Genomic DNA, 21,728 nt, shown 5'->3' with positions numbered 1-21,728 from the left:
GCAAAGGTCAATATATGACTCATCAAAAATAACTTTTTAAAACTGAATGTGTGTATGGAGGGAGGTGGAGACACACAGTTTAAAAGGTAGTTATTTTTGAATGCCTCTCTTCCTTTCTTTCCTTGCCTCTCTTTCTCCCTCCTTCCCTCCCTCCTCCCTTCCCTCCCTCCCCTTCCCTTATCCCTTCTTTCCTTCCAGAGTTTGGCTTGCATGTATGCAGCTGACAGTTTGATTGCCTACCAAGCATCCATTTTGACTTATTTTTCCCTTTCTAACTCAGTTCCAATTTTATTTAAACATTTATGCTCCTTGAAGAATTCATGTGCTCCAGGAAAGGGTGTCAACATCTGCAATCCCCGAAGATTCCTCCTCACTGGTCTGAGCCAGTGGTTCTCAAAGTTCGGTCTAGTGGTCACTGGGAGGGTGGGATCCTGAGACCCTTTCAGGAAACCCACAAAGTCAAAGTTATCTTCATTTTGATAATCAATATTAATTAACTTTGTCACTCTCGTCTCTTACACGCACCGAATGGAGTTTCTCAGAGGCTCCAGGATATGGAATGATATCACCACTTGGTCAACTAGTGGCATATGTGCTACGGCTTCTTTTTAAATGTTTTTAGTTTTTAATTTTTAACACAATGGATATTGACGTATACAAAACAAATACAGATATCCAAAATCTCTTCAAGGTTTTTAATCCAGAAAATGGATCTGGAAACTGAAAACAGGTCTTGAAAACCACTGATCTAAGCAAATGATTATGGTCCCTCTCTGTTGCCAGTGTTTGGAGTAGCACACACCTGGAACACAGTGTGGCCAATTAGAAGCCTGAAGGGTTGCTGTGTGTATGTGGTTCTGAGAAAGGAGTCTCCATTCTCAAAAAGAAAAAAAAAAAAAACACAAAACTGAAGCAGCTTTTGTTTGTGTATTTATGTACTGCTTCTGGACATCATTGCATCTAGATGTGATGCCTGGAACTGCACAGCCCCTGGTTCCAGCCACACAGGGAAGCCCTGGAACTCTGTGCTCAGAGCTCGCCTTCTCTCTAAACTTATTGTTATTTGAGACAGCTTCCCTGTAATGTTTAAGTCTCTGCAAATTGGATTTTCTGTGACCTCCAGCAGAAAGTCTCCTCACAAAATATACATTATGACTACCTCTGTAAACAAACGAAGAAAAAAAGAAATAGCATCAGATCTCTGGAGGTGCTCAGTGTGGCTTGCACTCTTCTGGCACTTTTAACTTCACAGATAGCAGTTCCATAACAGAGCAGAATATATTTCTATAAGTTATGTTTGGACTCTGTTAAAAGACTTTCTTTTGAGACATGTAGGGTTCTAGTTTTGCTCATTTCCTTTAACAGAGTAAACAACAGAGATATGAATCAGGACATGTGAATTGTCTGGTTCTGGGGCCACATCAAATAAATAGTCAACATCTGAGGATGATTTTTTTTTTTTTTAATTTTCCAGTTCCAAATGAATGAGTTTTTACGTCAACTTGAGCATTCCAGTCTTAAACTCAGAAAAGTTATTTTTCTGTAGAAAATAAGCAGAATTGGTATTGGGTGTGATATCTAGAAGTTTAAAATTTGGATATATTGCTAAAGTCTTACTTATCCAGGACTGACTGTCATATATCCATAGAGATGCCTTTATGTAATGCATGCTACTAAGGAACCCAATTAAAAAAGTGAAAAATGTAATTTAGCTTGTGAGATGTTCACTGGAGATAATGAATTCTCAAATGGCAGACTTTTTGTTGACTGAATCACCTTGGTTATTTTTATGCTTCTTATATTAGCATCTATCATCTATTTATCTTCTGTCTATTTATCTATAGGTATATATTTTTACTAAAAGAAAAGTAATGCAATACCTATTATATGCCAGGTCCTGTACAATTCAGACTCATTTAATCATCCAAAAGATGTTTAGCAACCTCTATGCCCAAAATAATATGTTAGTATATAGCATCTCTGACTCAATGGACATAAATTTGAGCAAACTCTGGGAAATAGTGAAGGTCAGGGAGGACTGGCGTGCTGCAGTCCATGGGGTCACAGTCAGACATGATTTGGTGACTGAAGAGCCACAACACGTAGTTAGCAGTAAACAAATAAGGACATTTTCATCATAAAATAGATGGTCTGGAGTGGTACCTAACAGGTGAAGCAATGTTATACACGTACACACATACACAAAATTGCAAAGTTTGATGCAATTAATTAGAAAGGAAATCAGCTGCTTTCAAATGTGCTGGAGATTGAGAATTGCAGAAGGAGTATGTGCCCCTTAGTTGGGTGTTTAAGTATGTCTTTGCTGAGGAAGGGGCTTTCAGTCTGGTACCCAAAGGTAAGGAGTCTGTCGTGTAACATTTGGAGGTGTCTCCTTGGCAGTGGGGTCATGAAGAAAATAAACACTGGGATGTGTAGCAATCCAATTTACATGGTCACTCAGGTTCCCTAAAAGCAGTTTATTTAATTTTAGATAACAAAATACTGAGAATCATGAAAAGAAATATTTGATGAGTACCCTTGGAAGAGCTGCGAGAGAATTCCACACAATGTGTTGTGAGTGTGATTATAAAAGTAAATAAACTAAATGCTTATAAGTGGTCAGAATAAAGAAGTTTGAACTATATCTAAATATCACTGATCAGGTTGCATTATTGTTGATATTTGGAAACATTTATTTCTTAATTATTCATTCATTTTTCAGTTTACGAAATACTGTGTCTTAGATGTGGTGTCCTAATTGGGTGAAGAGAAAAGGACAGTTTACCCAAAAGCAAGAAAGATGCCGATCTAGTTGGAAAACAGACTTGTAAACATAATGGTGGAATAAAAAAGTGTTATAGAAGTGAGCAATTGCCTTGGGAACATGGAGAAGGACTTACTTAACTCGACTTGGTCCCTCCCTGTCTTTTCAGCATCATCTTTTGTCTTATTTTAAGGCAGAGTTAACTTAATTTTTTAATGTTTGAAATGTGATGGTCTTTCTCACTCTAGACTTTGTACAGGCTTTGCTTGTATCTGGAGCACTCTGCCTACCTTTTCATGTATGCTTATTGATTATTTGTCACCTGGTATATTTATTCCAAGCCATCTTTTCTAAAGTACTGTTTCTCAAAATGTGGTTCATGAACCATCTGTATCATAATTGTCTAGGAATGTACTTTAAAAATGCAAATTATTTTGTACCTCCACACCAGACCTACTGAATGAGTGGAGATCTAAAGATAGAACTTTATTTTACAAACTAAATTTGATCCCTGCTGCCCTAGATTGTGTCAGAAGTCTCTTCCGTACTCCCAGAGCCATAAGCATCTCTCCCTCCATAAGACTTTTGCCTGAAATCATTGCTGAAATCATGCAATTAATCCTCCAAAGTGACTGAAAACTTATAGAGATAAGGAAAATGTCCTCTAGCTGACAATTGTAAGCTGACAATTGTCTCAGAAGGAGCATGGTTCTCATAGGTGGCTAATAAATAGATGTAGGTCTTAAAAAGAAGGAGTGGATATCACCCAGGTAGTTAAGGGACAGAGGAGCCTTACAGGCAGAGAGAGCGTGTGCTACTATTCGGGGAAGAAGGAAACGTTCAGTTCTGTGTAGCACAGATGGGGCTGGATGGGTGCACGGGATTTAGCTGATGAATGTTTCTAAGTTATGCTTTGGAGCTGAGGTTTCTTTTCACTTTATCAACAATCAATGAAACCTATAAATCCCACTCCTGGGCGTATATCCAGAGAAAGCTATAATTCAAAAAGACACATGAACCCCAATGTTCATTGCAATACCATTCACAATGGCCAGGACATGGAAGAAACCTAAATGTCCATCAACAGAGGAATGGATAAAGATGTGGTATATTTATACAATGGAATATTCAGTTCAGTTCAGTTCAGTTGCTCAGTAGTGTCCAACTCTTTGCGACCCCGTGAATAGCAGCACGCCAGGCCTCACTGTCCATCACCAACTTCCAGAGTTTACTCAAACTCATGTCCATTGAGTCGGTGATGCCATCCAGCCATCTCATCCTCTGTCGTCCCCTTCTCCTCCTGCCCTCAATCCCTCCCAGCATCAGGGTCTTTTCAAATGAATCAGCTTTTTGCATCAAGTGGCCAAAGTATTGGAGTTTCAGCTTCAACATCAGTCCTTCCAATGAACACCCAGGACTGGTCTCCTTCAGGATGGACTGGTTGGATCTCCTTGCAGTCCAAGGGACTCTCAAGAGTCTTCTCCAACACCACAGTTCAAAACCATCAATTCTTCTGCACTCAGCTTTCTTGATAGTCCAACTCTTACATCCATACATGACCACTGGAAAAACCACAGGCTTGACTAGATGGACCTTTGTTGACAAAGCAATGTCTCTGCTTTTTAATATGCTGTTCAGGTTGGTCATAACTTTCCTTCCAAGGAGTAAGCGTCTTTTAATTTCACAGCTGCAATACTACCCAGTCATAAAAAGGAATAAAATTGTGCCATTTGTAGAGTTATAGATGAACCTAGAGACTGCCAATATAGATTGAAGTAAGTCATAAATAGAAAAAAAAATCAATTGTAATGCATATATGTGGAATCTATAAAAATGGTATAAATGAACTTATTTTCAAAGCAGAAATAGAGACACAGGCATAGACAAAAAAAGGTGTGGGCACTAAGGAGGAAAGGGGATGGGATGCGTTGGGGGAAAGGGCCTGACATAGATACCGTAGGTGTAAAACAGACAACCGCTGAGAACCTGGTGTGCGGCACAGGGGCCCCCCCAGAGCTCTGCCGTGGCCCAGATGAGGATCCGTCCAGAAAACAAGGGGCGTATGTGCATATATCGCTGGTTCACTTCGCTGTGCCGCAGAAACTAACAACATTGTCGAGCAACTTACGTTACACTAAAAGCTAATTTTAAAATCCTACATAAACGTATTAAATATGGCATGACAGAAAGAAATGAGGACAGACTATAAAAGACCTAGATATCAGACCTGAATTGGCCATGAACTAGGTAACTTGCTTTAAACAATTACTTGACCTTGTGTGTTAACATTCCTAACTGGTAATCGGGTATAATTATCTTACATTTTCTTATTACAAAAGGATGAATATTTATTAATACACAGAGTGTATGAATGTACATTCCATGAAAAGCAAAAAAACCATTAAGTAAATGCCAAGTATTTTTTTTTCCAATTATTTTTTTTAATACAATTTGACATTCCTCTTTCAGGATTAAAAGCTTTATCTGAGGGACATGGTTTTTAGACTCTGGATAATCTCTGATAGCTAAATTTTCAGACTGTTTCTCTCTTACCTGAAAGCCACTTTTTAGTACTCTTGAGGGAAAAACTCTTTACTTGTATATACTACTTATATTTTTCATTAACATCAGTTTCTTTCTTTATGTTTTGTGAAGGTACAGCATTTTAGCCTCATAAGCCCAGGTTGTGTGGGTCTGCATGACCTGTATTTTGACACTTCATGATTCAAATGTCTTCTATGGCTTTTGACATATAGCAAATGTCATGGTACATCCTACGGCAATGTCTGTTTTTAGAAAATTGCTGTTTTTTTTTTTTTTTTAATATCCAGAAAAATACCCCAAAAACAAAACAAAACAAAAAACACCTTCCTGGTTTGACTCTATCACTCTCTTAATGTCAAACAATTGTGACTCTACAAAGTGCTGCACTTTTGGGACTAAAATCGGTTCTGTGCTGTTTTCCTTGGCATCACAAAAATCCACTTGTTTCAACAGAGGGGCATAGATTTGCTTTGAAGAAAGGCGTGCTTGCAAATTAATGTAGATAGTCAAATTTTTAGATGCTTAAAGAAGTTAGTCTATAATAACTTAACCAACTGAGTCATTCAAAGTTTTAGTACTACATTTATTAAGTCATGCATCAGTATGAAATGGAAATTTAGTCTTTACAGCAAGCACATAAGAATTTACACCTTAGTTTTCTCATGTAAATGCAGTATTACTTGGGCATGTTGAGGGTCATTGAATGTAGACAAAGAAGTTTGGAATTCTTTGGATAAGTAGTAGGAATAATAATAATAAATGCATATAAAGGAACTGAGCTGGAATTCATACTTATTATATTTATTCCCATCACAATTAATGTGGTCACTACTATTTATCACTAATTTATAGTGGAAAAAAAACTGAAGCTCAGAAATGAGAAAATACAAGTCATATGTTCAAGGGCGCAATTCATCAGCTCAGGCTACCTCCAACCGGTGCTATTTCTGCACACCATGCTGCTTCTACACTAGTATTTGAGGGCAGGGAGACAAACTCTAATAAGAATCAGAAACACTATTTCAGTGATATTTAAAGTGTGTTAGGAGGTAGAAACAAAGTCAGCTTCAAATTAGAAGTTTTGAAGATCTTTCTTTGTAAGATATTTATGGTTTTTCAAGGTGGTGGTATATATTATATGAAGACAAACCTTTCAGTTCTTGATTAGGTGGGGCTTTTATATATCAACAGGAAACCTTGGGAATAATGAGAAAGAAGAGTGGCATTTTCCCATGGTAGAGCCTTTCTTTGCAATCCCATTCTACCACTTCTGAGAAGCTGCCTTCACTGTGAAGTTTGTCTTCCATATTTGTTCTGTAGCTCAACCCACACAGTAGTCTCCTTGCCTAATTCCTTATAACTTGAATGTGACTGTAATCTACAAATTGAATAAAATGACTTAAGGATTGGATTATCTTTTTTAAAATTTTTATTTTAATTGGAGAGTAATTACAGTATTGTGATGGTTTCTGCCATACATCTACGTGAGTCAACCATAGGTATACATATGCCCCTTCCCTCTTAAAACTCCCTCTTACCTCCTTCCCTTCCCACCCTTCTAGGCTGTCACAGAGCACCAGCTTTGGGTTCCCTGCATAATTCAGCAAATTCTGACTGGTTCTCCATTACATGGGCTTCGCAAGTGGTGCTAATGGTAAAGATTCCACCTGCCAATGTAGGAGACATAAGAGACATGGGTTGAATCCCTGGGTCAGGAAGATCCCCTGGAGGAGTGCATGGCAACCCACTCCAGTATTCTTGCCTGAAGAATCCCATGAACAGAGAAACCTGGCAGACTTCAGTCCATGGGGTCACACAGAGCTGGACGCAACTGAAGCAACTTGGCGTGCTCACAAACATCCATTTAAAATACGATGATACACATGTTTCAGTGCTGCTGTCTCCCACCCTGCATTATCTGTAATATAACAAAGAGTTCAGAATGGCCTCTGATTTCCTTAGTGTTTGCAACCTATTTCTTCTTAACTAATTTATGTAAAGGTGTTTTACAAAAGTACTTAGGATATTTTTGGAAGGTTTTTAGGGTAAAAAACTCATAAAGAGTTTGGCATTTCACGTCATAAAGACTTTGGTTTAAATCTCAACATTGCCACATGATCTCCTATATATATTTATTTTAACTTTAATAATTTCAGTTTTTTTCAGACTTGTTTAAAAAAATAAAAGAAATGAGACTACATCAAATATATATATATATATATATATATATATATTTATATGTGTGTATGTGTGTGTGTGTGTGTATACACTACAACATGGATGAATCTAGAGAGTATTATGCTAAGGGAAATAAATCAAAGACAAATACAATCTCACTTATATGTGACTTCAAAAAACCAGAACAAAGAAAACAATGGAAACATTCATATGGAGAAGAAACTGTTGGTTTCCAGAGGGATGGAAGTTAAGGGAGGGGTCAAAATAAGTGAATGGGTTTAAGATATACAAACCTTCAGTTATAAAATAAATGGACCATGGTGATAAGACATACAGTCAATGATATTGTAATAACTTTGTATGGGACAGATGGTTGCTGTCATGTGATCACTTTATAACATATGCAAATGTAAAATCACAATATAGTGCACCTAAATCTAACATAATGTTGTATGTATGTGCATACTAAGTTACTACAGTTGTGTCCAACTCTTTGCAACCCTATGAAGTGTAGCCTGCCAGGCTCCTTTGTCCATGGGATTCTCCAGGCAAGAATACTAGAGTGGGTTGCCTTGCCCTCCTCCAGGGGATCTTGCTGACCCAGGGATCGAGCCTGCTGCCTCCTGCATTGGCAGGTGCATTCTTGACCACTAGCACACCTGGGAAACCCATAATGCTTTATGTCAACCACTTTTCAAAAATTTTGAAAATATTGCATCATTATATAGTCAGCGCTCAATAAGTGTTGAATATTGAACAAATGCACTTTTAGCAAATAATTGCAACTAATTTAGCAAATAATTATTATCACATATTATTTAACAAGTTTGTAAGAAGTAAATACAATCTGGAATCATTCTAACTTTTTTTTTTTTGCTTCTCCATATATATATATAAGAATCTGAGAAATCATTATGTCAACTTCATACTAAGAGTATTTTATCCTATCAAGGACCCTTTGTTTTCTTTTTTTTTTTTTTTTCTCATTTCAGAAACCTCTCAAGGTTTGCATGCTTTTCATATATCTAGAATAAATAAACTTTCCTAGAGATAAGATTTCATCCAAAATATTTCTTCCTTTGAAGAGAGGTAGTCACTTTCTGGCATGTCCCCTGATTTATCCATGTGCTACTTCTTTTACCTAGAACTTGGGTTCAAGGTAGTCACAGTAACAATAGCCTTCAAATATTGGCACCAATATAGGCTTCTTCTTAACTGAGTTCTAGGCATGAGATGTAGCAGCTTTGACTTAGAGCATTAGCTACAATGACATGTCACTTTCCACTGCTTTGAAATTCTACAAAGCAAAAACCTCATGCCAGTTCATGCTTTCCATCTCTTGTCTTCTGCCTCTCTCTCTTTAAATTTCTATGATCTCTAACTACCCCTTAATAGCTACCAATCAATAACTAATGCATCTTCTGAATTACACTGAGTTCTGTGGTACTCAACAAATAGCACCTAGACTTAATTAAAGACTTTTGTTGTGTAAGACTGTTGAATAACAATGTTTGAGCAGTCTTTTATCCTCATAATCTCATTTTTAAAGCTTAGAATAAGAGGTAAACATATGTGATGCTTTCATGAGTAAGTAACAAATGTGTTCCACCACGGAAGGATACTTATTGGAATATTTGAAAGAGAGAAGTTTCTTCCCCACCCTATGTTCTTTCACACTTGAAGAAGTGTCACTTCACATCTCTATTTTATTTTTATTATTATTACCTGGAGAGTTCTCAGAGAATCTCAGATGCAGCATGTCTGGAAGGATGGAGTGGTAAGAAGAATAATGACCCTCAAAGACAACTGAATACTAATCCTCAGAACCTGTGACTATGTTAGGCTAACTGGCGTAGAAGACTTAAGGTTTGCTAATAAGTTATCCTTAAAATAGGGATATGATGTGAAAGTCAGTTGGTTGTATCCAACACTTTGCAATCCCATGTACTGTAGCCTGCCAGGCTCCTCCGTCCATAGAATTCTCCAGTCAGGAATACTGGAGTGGGGTGCCATTCCCTTCTCCAGGGGATCTTCCTGACCCAGGGATTGAACCCAGGTCTCCCACACTGCAGGTGGATTCTTTACCGTCTGAGCCACCAGGGATGGCTCAGCTTGGTACAATCCCAAAGATCCTTAAAAGTGTAAGAAAGGTGCAAAAGAAGATCATTAGAGTTAGATCTGACTTCGGATGAAAGATGCACAGACATGCAATGCTGTTGGCTTTGAAAATGTGGGTGGCTTATGGCAGTTAGAAAAGATAAACAGAGGTAGTCTTAAGATGGCAGAGGAATAGGACAGGGAGACCATGTTCTCCCCCACAAATTCATCAAAAGATCATTTCAGTGCTGAGCAACTTCCACAAAACAACTTCTGAATGCTGGTGGAGGACACCAGGCACCCAGAAAGGCAGCCCATTCTCTTCGAAAGAAGGTAGGGCAAAATATAAAAGACAAAAAGAGAGACAAAAGAGTTAGTGATGGAGACCCATCCTGGGAGGGAGTTGTGAAGGAGGAGAAGTTTCCAAACAGTGGGAAACTCTCTCACCAGTGGGTCTGTGGGGGCGTTTTAACAAACTCAGAGGGCAACATAACGAGGAGGAAAAAAAAAACAAACAAACAAAAACAAAAACAACAAAAACAGAATATGTGCCTAACCATAATTCCCAACGGAGAAGTAGCCCAGATGCTCGTGTCCACCACCAGCAAGGAGGGGTTGAACAGGGAGGCACTGGTTGGATTGCTTAAGGTAAGGACCAGGCCTGAGTGCCCTGAAGACAACCTGAGGGAGTTAACATGAGATAGCAACCCAAACTGTGGGATTGCCAGAGAGAGATAAGAAAAAAGAGAGAGAGAGAGAACTTTCCTGTGAAAAGCTCTAACCTAAGGCACAGCCTGGCCTGCTCAGAGAACAAAGAGTTGAGTGAATACCAAAGGAGAGCTAGCCAGCTGCAAACAGGCCCCCCCACACACACCAGAGGCAGAGAGGCAGGTGGGCGACAGCCAGAGCTGGAAGGCAAGGGGCAATCTCGGCCCCAGAGATGGCATCCTCCACCAAACTGTGAGCAGGGTCCCAGTTGCTAATCAAGTCTTCCTGGGATCCTGGATGGTTGACATCTGCCAGGAGGGTCGCAACCTGAGATCAGCTCCCTAGAGGAGACACATGGCACATCTGAGATGGTGCTCTCGTGGCCTACTGGAAAACTGAGGGCCTGGGAGTGGGGAGGCGATTAAGATGCACAGACTGCTTTGGTCTTCTTGACAGACAGGAACCTGTAAACAGGAGTTGACGAAAAGAAGGATGTGGGGGACCCAAGTCTCTAGTGGAACAAGGGTGCTTTATTCATGGCAGCATGTGCTTATATAATGTTATACAAGTACGCTTTAGGCAGAAATATAAAGTTGAGTAAAAAACACCAAAACCAGATGTATAACAGTAACTAAGGGAATAACAATAGTCATAGGTCCATAACAACAGTAACTAGGGGAATAACAGTCATCACAGGGCCAGAAGACAATCTTTGTATTGGAAATAGGAACATGACTAAGTAGTTTTACAGAAAAGTAAAAGGTTCCTGAAAGGAATCCATGTATGTGTTCTGCCTCATGACCTTAGTCCTGAGAACTGCATGCAGCTCTGCTCGTTTCTGTATTCCAGGAACTGATAAGGAACAGAGGGCCCTTGAGAAACAGAAAATGACATATAGGATTCCTTAAAATTAAATGTTCCCTGACAACAGACCACCTGGGACAGTGTGCTCACCAAGCACCTGGTTGCCTGAGCTGCTTGGACCTGGGAAGAGCACAAAACACCTGCCCAGTCGAGTCTGTGCCTTTGTGGAGTGCCCGAGAACCTGAACCCGAACAGCTTAGACCTGGGAAGTGCACGAAACACAGGCCCACTTTGGACAGTTCCCCTGCAGAGCAACCTGGAGCCTGAGCAGTGTAGGCTGGGAAAGCACACACACTGTGAGCTGGGGCAAACCCAGTGGGCCCAGACACTGGGAGCACTCCCCACCCACACCAGTCATATTTCTTTGCAGTGTTCCTCCCTTCCCACAGCACATCTGCACAAGTGAGCCTAAATGAGTGACCACCTTTGCCCCCTTGTGTCAGGGCAGAAATTAGACACTGAAGAGACCTGCAAACAGAGGAAGCCAAAATAAAGAAGAGGGAACCACTCTGGAAGTGACAGATGCAATAGATTAAAACCTGTAGTTAGCATTGACTAAGCATTGGAAGGAGCCTATAGACCTTGAGAAGAAGTATAAGCTGGAACTGAACTGACACCACGCTGCCCTCAACAGCTCCAGAGAAATGCCTAGATATATTTTTACTATTATCATTTTTAAATTCTTTTATTTTTAAGTTCTTTATTCCTCCTTTAATTTTCACTTTTATGACCTACTATTTATTACCTTGCAAAAAAGACCCTGTTTTAAAGCAAATTTCATATATATATATATTTAATTTTTGTGATTGATTTTGTTTTGTACTTTTAATATTGTATTTTAACCTCTACTCTAGATTTGTAATCTTTGCTTTTTGGTTTTTGTTATCAATTTTGTACCTTTAAGAATCTAATCTTCAGTACCCATTTTTACTTAGGGGTGTGATTACTGGCTTGATTGCTGTCTCCTCTTTTGACTCTCTTTATTCTCCCCCAGTTCACCTCTATCTCCTCCCTTCCCCTTCTCTTCTCTACTTAACTCTGTGAATCTCTCTGGGTGTTCTGGGCTGTGGAGAACACTTAGGGAACTGATTACTGGCTCAATTGGTCTCTCCCTTTTTGACTCCCTATATTCTCCTAGTCACCTGTCTCTCCCTCCTCCTTCTCTTCTCCAAGTAAATCTGTGAACATCTCTGGGTGTCCCTCACTGTGGAGAATCTTTTCACCATTAACCTAGATGTTTTATCATCTGTGCTGTATGGATAGAGAAGTTTTGAGGCTACTGTAAGAATAAGACTGAAAGCCAGAGACAGGAGCCTGAAATTCAAAACTTGAGAACACCAGAAAACTCCTGACTCCACGGAACATTAATTGACAAGAGCTCCTCCAAAAGCCTCCATACCTACACTGAAACCAAGCTCCACCCAAGAGCCAACAAGTCCCAGAGCAAGACATACCAAGCTAATTCTCCAGCAATGCAGGAACACAGACCTGAGCATTAAAATACAGGCTGCCCAAAGTCACACCAAACCCACAGACTCCTCAAAACTCACTACTGGACACTCCACTGCACTCCAGAGAGAAGAGATCCAGCTCCACCCAACAGAACACAGATGCAAGCTTCCCTAACCAGGAACTGCTGGCCAGCCACTAGTCCAACCCCACCCACAGGAAGCAACTCCACAATAAAGAAGAACCACAAACTTCCAGCCTATAGAAAGCCCACCCCAAACACAGCAATCTAAACAAAAAGAGAAATATTCAGCAGGTAAAGAAACCTGATAAACACCCACCAAGCCAAACAAAAGAGGAGGAGATAGGGAGTCTATCTGATAAAGAATTCAGAATAATGATAGTAAAGATGATCCAACATCTTGAAAACAAAATGGAGTTACAGATAAATAGACTGGAGATGAGGATTGAGAAAATGCAAGAAATGTATAACAAAGACCTAGAAGAAATAAAAAAAGAGACAATCAATAATGAATAATGCATTAACTGAGATTAAAAACACTCTAGAAGGAACCAACAATAGAATAATTGAGGCAGAAGATAGGATAAATGAGATGGAAGATAGAATGGTGGAAATAAATTAAGTAGAGAGGAAAAAAGAAAAAAAATAAAAGAAATGAGGACAACCTCAGAGACCTCTGGGACAATATTAAATGCCCCAATATTCGAATCATAGGAGTCCCAGAATAAAAAGACAGAAAAGCCATCAGAAAATATTTGAGGAGATAATAGTTGAAAACTTCCCTAAAATGGGGAAGGAAATAGTCACACAAGTCCAAGAAACTCAGAGAGTCCCAAACAGGATAAACCTAAGGTGAAACACCCCAAGACACATATTAATCAAATTAACAAAGATCAAACACAAAGAGCAAATATTAAAAGCAGCAAGGGAAAAGCAACAAATAACACACTAGGGGATTCCCATAAGGATAACAGCTGACCTTTCAACAGAAACTTTTCACAGCAAAAGAGAATGGCAGGACATACTTAAAGTGATGAAAGAGAATAAGCTATAGCCCAGATTACTACCCAGCAAGGACCTCATTCAAATATGAAGGCAAAAACAAAAGCTTTACACAAGCAAAAGCTGAGAGCATTCAGCACCACCAAACCAGCTCTTCAACAAATGCTAAAGGATCTTCTCTAGACAGGAAACAAAGAAAAAGTTTATAAACTTGAACCCAAAACAACAAAGTAAATGGCAACAGGATCATACTTATTAATAATTACCTTGAATGTAAATGGGTTGAATGCCCCAACCAAAAGACAAAGACTGCCTGAATGGATACAAAAATAAGACCCCTATATATGCTGTCTACAAGAGACCCACCTCAAAACAAGGGACACATACAGACTGAAAGTGAAGGGCTGGAAAAAGATATCTCACACAAATGGAGACCAAAAGAAAGCAGGAGTAGCAATACTCATATCAGATAAAATAGACTTTGAAATAAAGGCTGTGAAAAGAGGCAAAGAAGGACACTACATAATGATCAAAGGATCAACCCAAGAAGAAGATATAACAATTATAAATATATGTGCACCCAACATAGAAGCACCACAATATGTAAGGCAAGTGCTAACAAGTATGAAAGGGGAAATTAACAGTAACACAATAGTAGTGGGAGATTTTAATACACCACTCACACCTATGGATGAACTAATCAGAAAATTAGCAAGGAAACACAAACTTTAAATGATACGATGGGCCAGTTAGATCTAATTGATATCTATAGGACATTTCACCCCCAAACAGTGAATTTCACCTTTTTCTCAAGTGCACATGGAATATTCTTCAAGATAGATCACATCATGGGCCATAAATCTAGCCTTGGTAAATTCAAAACATTTGGAATTATTTCAAACATCTTTTCTGATAACAATGTGGTTAAGATTAGATGTCAACTAGAGGGGGAAAAAAACTATTAAAAATACAAACATATGGAGGTTAAACAACACGTTTCTGAAAAACCAACAAATCACAGAAAAATCAAAATATGCATATAAATGAATGAAAATGAAGATAAAACAACCCAAAACCTATGGGATTCAGCAAAAGCAGTGCTAAGGGGAAGGTTCATAGCAATACAAGCTTACCTCAAGAAACAAGAGAAAAATCAAATAAACTAACTTTACACCTAAAGCAACTAGAAAAAGAACAGATGAAGAACCCCAGGGTTACTAGAAGGAAATAAACCATAAAAATTAGGGCAGAAATAAATGAAAAAGAAACAAAGGAGACTATAGCAAAAATCAACAAAACTAAAAGCCGGTTCTTTGAGAAGATAAGTAAAATAGACAAACCATTAGCCAGACTATTCAAGAAAAAAAGGGAGAAGAATCAAATCAACAAAATTAGAAATGAAAATGGTAAAATCACAACAGACAACACAGAAATACAAAGGATCATAAGAGACTACTATCAGCAACTATATGCCAATAAAATGGACAACTTGGAAGAAATGGACAAAGTCTTAGAAAAGTATAACCTTCCAAAACTGAACCAGGAAGAAATAGAAACTCTTAACAGACCCATCACAAGCACTGAAATTGGAACTGTAATAAAAAATTATCTAACAAACAAAAGCCCAGGACCAGATGGCTTCACAGGTGAATTCTACCAAAAATTCAGAGAAGAGCTAACACCTATCCTACTCAAACTCTTCCAGAAAATTGCAGAGGAAGGTAAACTGCCAAACTTATTCTATGAGGCCACCATCACCCTAATACCAAAACCAGACAAAGATGTCACAAAAAAAGAAAACTACAGGCCAATATCACTGATGAACATAGATGCAAAAATCCTTAACAAAATTCTAGCAAACAGAATCCAACAACATATTAAAAAGATCATACATCTTGACCAAGTGGGCTTTATCCCAGGGACACAAGGATTCTTCAGTATTTGCAAATCAATCAATGTGATACACCACATTAACAAATTGAAAGATAAAATCCATATGATTATCTCAATAGATGCAGAGAAAGCCTTTGACAAAATTCAACATCCATTTATGATAAAAACCCTCCAGAAAGTAGGCATACAAGGAACACACCTCAACATAATAAAAGCTATATATGACAAACCCACAGCAAACATTATCCTCAATGGTGAAAAATTGAAAGCATTTCCCCTAATGTCAGGAACAAGACAAGGTACCCACTCTTACCACTACTATTCAACATGGTTTTGGAAGTTTTGGCCACAGCAATCAGAGCAGAAAAAGAAATAAAAGGAATCCTGATTGGAAAAGAAGAAGTAAAACTCTCACTCTTTGCAAATGATATGATCCTCTATGTAAAGATGATATGATCCTCTACAAAATCCTAAAGACACCACCAGAAAATTACTAGAGCTAATCAATGACTATAGTAAAGTTGCAGGGTAAAAAATTAACACATAAATCCCTTGCATTCCTATACACTAACAATGAGAAAACAGAAAGAAAATTAAGGAAACAATTCCATTCACCATTGCAATGAAAAGAATAAAATATTTAGGAATAAATCTACCTAAAGAAACAAAAGACCTACATATATAAAACTATAAAACACTGATGAAAGAAATAAAAGATAACACAAATAGATGGAGAAATATTCCATGTTCATGGATTGGAAGAATCAATATAGTGAAAATGAGTATACCACCCAAAGCAATCTATAGATTCAATGCAATCACTATCAAGCTACCAATGGTATTTTTCAGAGAACTAAAACAAATAATTTCGCCATTTGTATGGAAATACAAAAAACCTCCAATAGCCAAAGCAATCTTGAGACAGAAGAATGGAACTGGAGTAATCAACCTGCCTGACTTCAGGCTATACTACAAAGCTACAGTCATCAAGACAGCATAGTACTGGCACAAAGACAGAAACATAAATCAATGGAACAAAATAGAAAGCCCAGAGATAAATCCACGAACCCATGGACACATTATCTTTGACAAAGGAGGCAAGAATATACATTGGAGAAAAGACAATCTCTCTAACAAGTGGTGCTGGGAAAACTGACCAACCACTTGTAGAAGAATGAAACTAGAACACTTTCTAACACCATACACAAAAATAAACTCAAAATGGATTAAAGATCTAAATATAAGACCAGAAACTATAAAACTCCTAAAGGAAAACATAGGCAAAACACGCTTTGACATAAATCTTAGCAGGATTCTTCATGATCCACCTCCCAGAGTAATGGAAATAAAAGCAAAAATAAACAAATGGGACATCATTAAATTTAAAAGGTTTTACACAACGAAGGAAACTATAAGCCAGATGAAAAGACAGCCTACAGAATGGGAGAGTTCAGTTCAGTTGCTCAGTCGTGTCCGACTCTTTGCGACCCCATGAACCACAGGACGCCAGGCCTCCCTGTCCATCACAAACTCCCGGAGTCCACCCAAACCCATGTCCATCGTGTTGATGATGCTATCCAGCCATCTCATCCTCTGTCATCCCCTTCTCCTCCTGCCCTCAATCTTTTCCAGCATCAGGGTTTTTCAAATGAGTCAGTTCTCTGCATCAAATGGCCTAAGTATTAGAGTTTCAGCTTCAATGTCAGTCCCTCCAATGAACATCCAGGACTGATCCCTTTTAGGATGGACTGGTTGGATCTCCCTGCAGTCCAAGGGACTCTCAAGAGTCTTCTCCAACATCACAGTTCAAAGCATCAGTTCTTCAGTTCTCAGCTTTCTTTATAGTCCAACTCTCAAATCCATACATGACCACTGGAAAAACCATAGCCTTGACTAGATGGACCTTTGTTGGCAAAGTGATGTTTCTGCTTTTTAATATGCTGTCTAGGTTGGTCATAACTTTCCTTCCAAAGAGCAAGTGTCTTTTAATTTCATTGCTGCAATGACCATCTGCAGTGATTTTGGAGCCCAGAAAAATATGTCAGCCACTGTTTCCCCTGTTTCCCCATCTATTTGCCATGAAGTGATGGGACCAGATGCCATGATCTTAGTTTTCTGAATGATGAGCTTTAAGCAAACTTTTTCACTCTCCTTTCAGAATGGGAAAAAATAATAGCAAATGAAGCCACTGAAAAAGAATTAATCTAAAAAAAATATACAAGCAGTTCATGCAGCTCAATTCCAGAAAAATAAATGACCCAATCAAAAGATGGGTCAAAGAACTAAACAGACATTTCTCCAAAGAAGACATACAGATGGCTAACAAACATATGAAAAGATGCTCAACATCACTCATTATCAGAGAAATGCAAATCAAAACTACAATGAGCTATCATCTTACACTGGTCAGAATGGCTGCTATCAATGTCTACAAACAATAATGCTGGAGAGGGTATGGAGAAAAGGGAACCCTCTTACACTGTTGGTGGGAATGCAAACTAGTAGAGCCACTATGGAGAACAGTGTAGAGATTCGTTAAAAAACTTGAAATAAAACTGCTATATGATCCAGCAATCCCACTGCTGGGCATACGCACTGAGGAAACCAGAATTGAAAGAGACACGTGTACACACTGAGGAAGCCAGAATTGAAAGAGACACGTGTACCCCAATATTCATCATAGCACTATTTACAATAGCTAGGACATGGAGGCGATCTAAGAAGTCCATCAGCAGATGAATGGATAAGAAGGCTGTACACAATATACACAATGCAGTATTACTCAGCTATTAAAAAGAAAGTGTTTGAATCAGCTCTAATGAGGTGGACGAAACTGGAGCCTATTATACAGAGTGAAGTAAGTCAGAAAGAAAAACACCAATACAGTATATTAACATATATATATGGAATTTAGAAATATGGTAATGATGACCCTATATGTGAGACAGCAAAAGAGACACAGATGTAAAGAACAGACTATTGGACTCTGTGAAAGAAGGCGAGGGTGGGATGATTTGAGAGATTAGCATTGAAACATGTATATTACCTTATGTGAACTAGATCGTCAGTCTAGGTTCGATGTATGAGACAGGGCGCTCAGGGCTGGTGCACTGGGACAACCCTGAGAGATGTGATGGGGAAGGAGGTGGGAGCGGGTTTCAGGATGGCGGACACATGTACACCTGTGGCTGATTCATGTCAGTGTGTGGCAAAGACCACTGCAATATTGTAAAGTAATTAGCTTCCAATTAAAATAAATAAATTAATTTAAAGAAAGAAAACAAAAGAAAAGACAGTGATGGGTTATCCTCTGGAGCCTCTAACAAAAAATGCAAATTGACAGGACCTTGATTTTAGCCCAGTGGGAACCTGTATCAGACTTCTGCAGAGCTGTAAGACAAAGCATGTGTTGTTTTATGCTAAGTTGTTTAAATTTATGCTGCTGCTAATTTGTTACAATCTCTCTGCTCTTCTCCAGTAGCATATTGGGCACTTACTGACCTGGAGAGTTCATCTTTCGGTATCATAGCTTTATGAATTGTCATACTATTCATGGGGTTCTCAAGGCAAGAGTGTTGAAGTGGTTTGCCATTCCCTTCTCCAGTGGACCACACTTGTCAGAACTCTCCACCATGACCCGTCCATCTTGGGTGGCCCTACATGACATGGATCATAGTTTCATTGAGTCAGACAAGGCTTGTGATCCTTGTGATCAAATGCTTCAAGATGGTGGAGTAGAAGGACACACAGTCATTTTCTCCTGTGAGTGCCAGGGAGTCTCCAGTGGCAACAGACTGGTTCCATATTGGAAAAGGAGTATGTCAAGGCTGTATATTGTCACCCTGTTCATTGACCTTCTATACAAGTACGACGAGAAATGCCAGGCTGGATGAAGCACAAACTGGAATCAACATTGTGGGGAGAAATATCTGTGAACTCAGATAGGCAGATGACACCATCCTTATGGCAGAAAGTGAAGAGGAACTAAAGAGCCTCTTGATGAAGGTGAAAGGGGAGAGTGAAAAAGCTGGCTTAAAGCTCAGCATTCAAAAAACAGATGGCAAATAGATAGGGAAACAATGGAAACAGTGACAGACTTTATTTTCTTAGGCTCCAAAATCACTGCAGATGGTGACTGCAGCCATGAAATGAAAAGATGCTTGCTCCTTGGAAGAAAAGCTATGACCATCCTAGTCAGCATATTAAAAAGCAGAGACATTACTTTGCCGGCAAAGGCCTGTCTAGTCAGAGCTATGGTTTTTCCAGTAGTCATGTATGAATGTGAAAATTGGACCATAAAGAAGGCTGAGTGCTGAAGAATCGATACTTTTGAACTGTGGTGTTGGAGAAGACTCTTGAGAGTCGCTTGTATTGCAAGGAGATCAAACCAGTCCATCCTAAAGGAAATCAGTCCTGAATGTTCATTGGAGGGACTGGTGCTGAAGCTGAAGCTCCAGTACTTGACCACCTGATGCAAAGCGCTGACTCATTAGAGAAGACCCTGATGCTGGGAAGGATTGAAGGAAGAAGGAGAAGGGGACGACAGAGGATGAGATGGTTGGATGGCATCACTGACTCAGTGAACATAAGTTTGAGAAAGCTCTGGGAGATGGCGAAGGACAGGGAAGCCTGGTGCTGTAGTCCATGGGGTAGCAAAGATTTGGCCATGACTGAGTGACTGAGCAACATCAACAATAATCTGTTACAACAGCCACATTAAATTAATACACGTAATTTCTTTTATTCTCCTGTAAGATAAGAGGTATGATAAATTAGTGAGGTTTACATGGGCATTCCTCAGGAAGGAATAATAAGGTCAAAAGTAGAAATAGCACTATTAAGGGATATTAGTTTCTCATTTTCCTCTGTATGTCCACTATATATCTTCCCTAAATGTGGCCAACAAAATGCTTGCTTGGTGTTCCCTGGAGGCACACTTTGACCACTTATGAATGGAAGTAAATTATAATTAATCTGATTGAGAGGAAAGTCCTTGTCTTCTTCCAGAAAATAAGCATATTATCATAATAAAATAACTATTTGAACCACCTAGTTCTATTGAAACTGTTATGCTTTAAAAGAGGGGGGAAAGTCCATCCTGCATTGTCGTTTCATGAAATTGCATCACAGAAATTTGTTCAAATTATCCTTATTAAAATAAAGAAATGGCATACTGAGTAATATTACCACAAATCTTGAAGAAAATGAGACATTTGATCTTGCCATGATTCATAAATGATTGCCTCATTATCTTTTATAAAAACTCAAAGATGCTTTGGGAGATTGAGTGCTGTCATAGAAAATCCATGCTCACCAGTTAGTAATAAGGAACAGAACTAAGCATGTAAAAATCTTGAATAGATGGTCAGCCTATTAGTATATGAAAATGTGTTTGTGTATAGATATACAAGCTGCTGAAAACACGAGACATGAGGCACTTCTGAGAGGATCACTTTGAACTTCCTGTCTCTCTGCCTCATTTCTCTTTTTTTCTTACTATCATTTTGAGTGAAGTGTGTAATGAGCATTGTAGTATGCTTGAATTAATCACCAGCATCCATAAATAAATTGTGATGGAGATAATGATCTAAATTCTGTAATATAAAACATCTAGAGTGTAGAGGAGATTTATTAAGTGTTCGTTACAGTTCATAAAATACATGAATGAAAATTTAGAAGTTTGAGACATTATCTCAAAGCAAGATAGCCCAAGCAATTTTCTGTGATATGTGGTAGATGTATTGACACTTATATTTCAGGTAGACTTTCGAGAAAGTAGATGAAGAGAGAGAAAGGACAGTCTCCTTTATTCAAAGAATAAAAAGTCACTTTCTGTAATTTCAGACATTACTTAGCATGGAGATGGAGCAGTTTTTTGTTTTTATTTGTTTTTTTAACTAATTGTTTTTCACATTGCAGAGACTCTTGGATTGGATGCTGAAGTTGCTAAAGCCAACGCCCTGGGTTTTGTTGGCTGTCTGGCCTCAGTCCAGTACAACCATATTACGCCACTGAAGGCAGCCCTGCGCCATTCTACCGCTGCACCTGTAACCATCCAAGGGGTCTTGACAGAATCCAGCTGTGCCTCTTTGATGGATTCGGACGTGAATGCCGTGACCACGGTGCATTCCTCATCAGGTGTGCAAGAAAATACTCTGAAACTTCTCTCACCTGTGCTACTTTGATGTCTTCAAGAAGCTTCCGGTC

The 21,728-nt window shown here is 38.8% G+C and overlaps 1 protein-coding gene across 2 annotated transcripts in view; it reads left to right on the top strand.

Annotated features, from left to right (window-relative positions):
* The window catches only part of CNTNAP5 (contactin associated protein family member 5), a 995,095-nt gene that overhangs the window by 961,194 nt on the left and 12,173 nt on the right, over nucleotides 1–21,728 (top strand). For both annotated transcript variants that reach the window (XM_043488200.1, XM_043488201.1), the window contains one exon: nucleotides 21,441–21,659. In XM_043488200.1, coding sequence (XP_043344135.1) covers nucleotides 21,441–21,659 — 219 coding nt within the window. The remainder of the gene's footprint in view (nucleotides 1–21,440; nucleotides 21,660–21,728) is intronic.

This window comes from Cervus canadensis, chromosome 15 (assembly GCF_019320065.1).
Source record: "Cervus canadensis isolate Bull #8, Minnesota chromosome 15, ASM1932006v1, whole genome shotgun sequence".
Taxonomy (NCBI): Eukaryota; Metazoa; Chordata; class Mammalia; order Artiodactyla; family Cervidae; genus Cervus; species Cervus canadensis.
The sequence above is the reverse complement of the archived record's forward strand: the minus strand, read 5'-3'. Positions and strand labels throughout refer to the sequence as shown.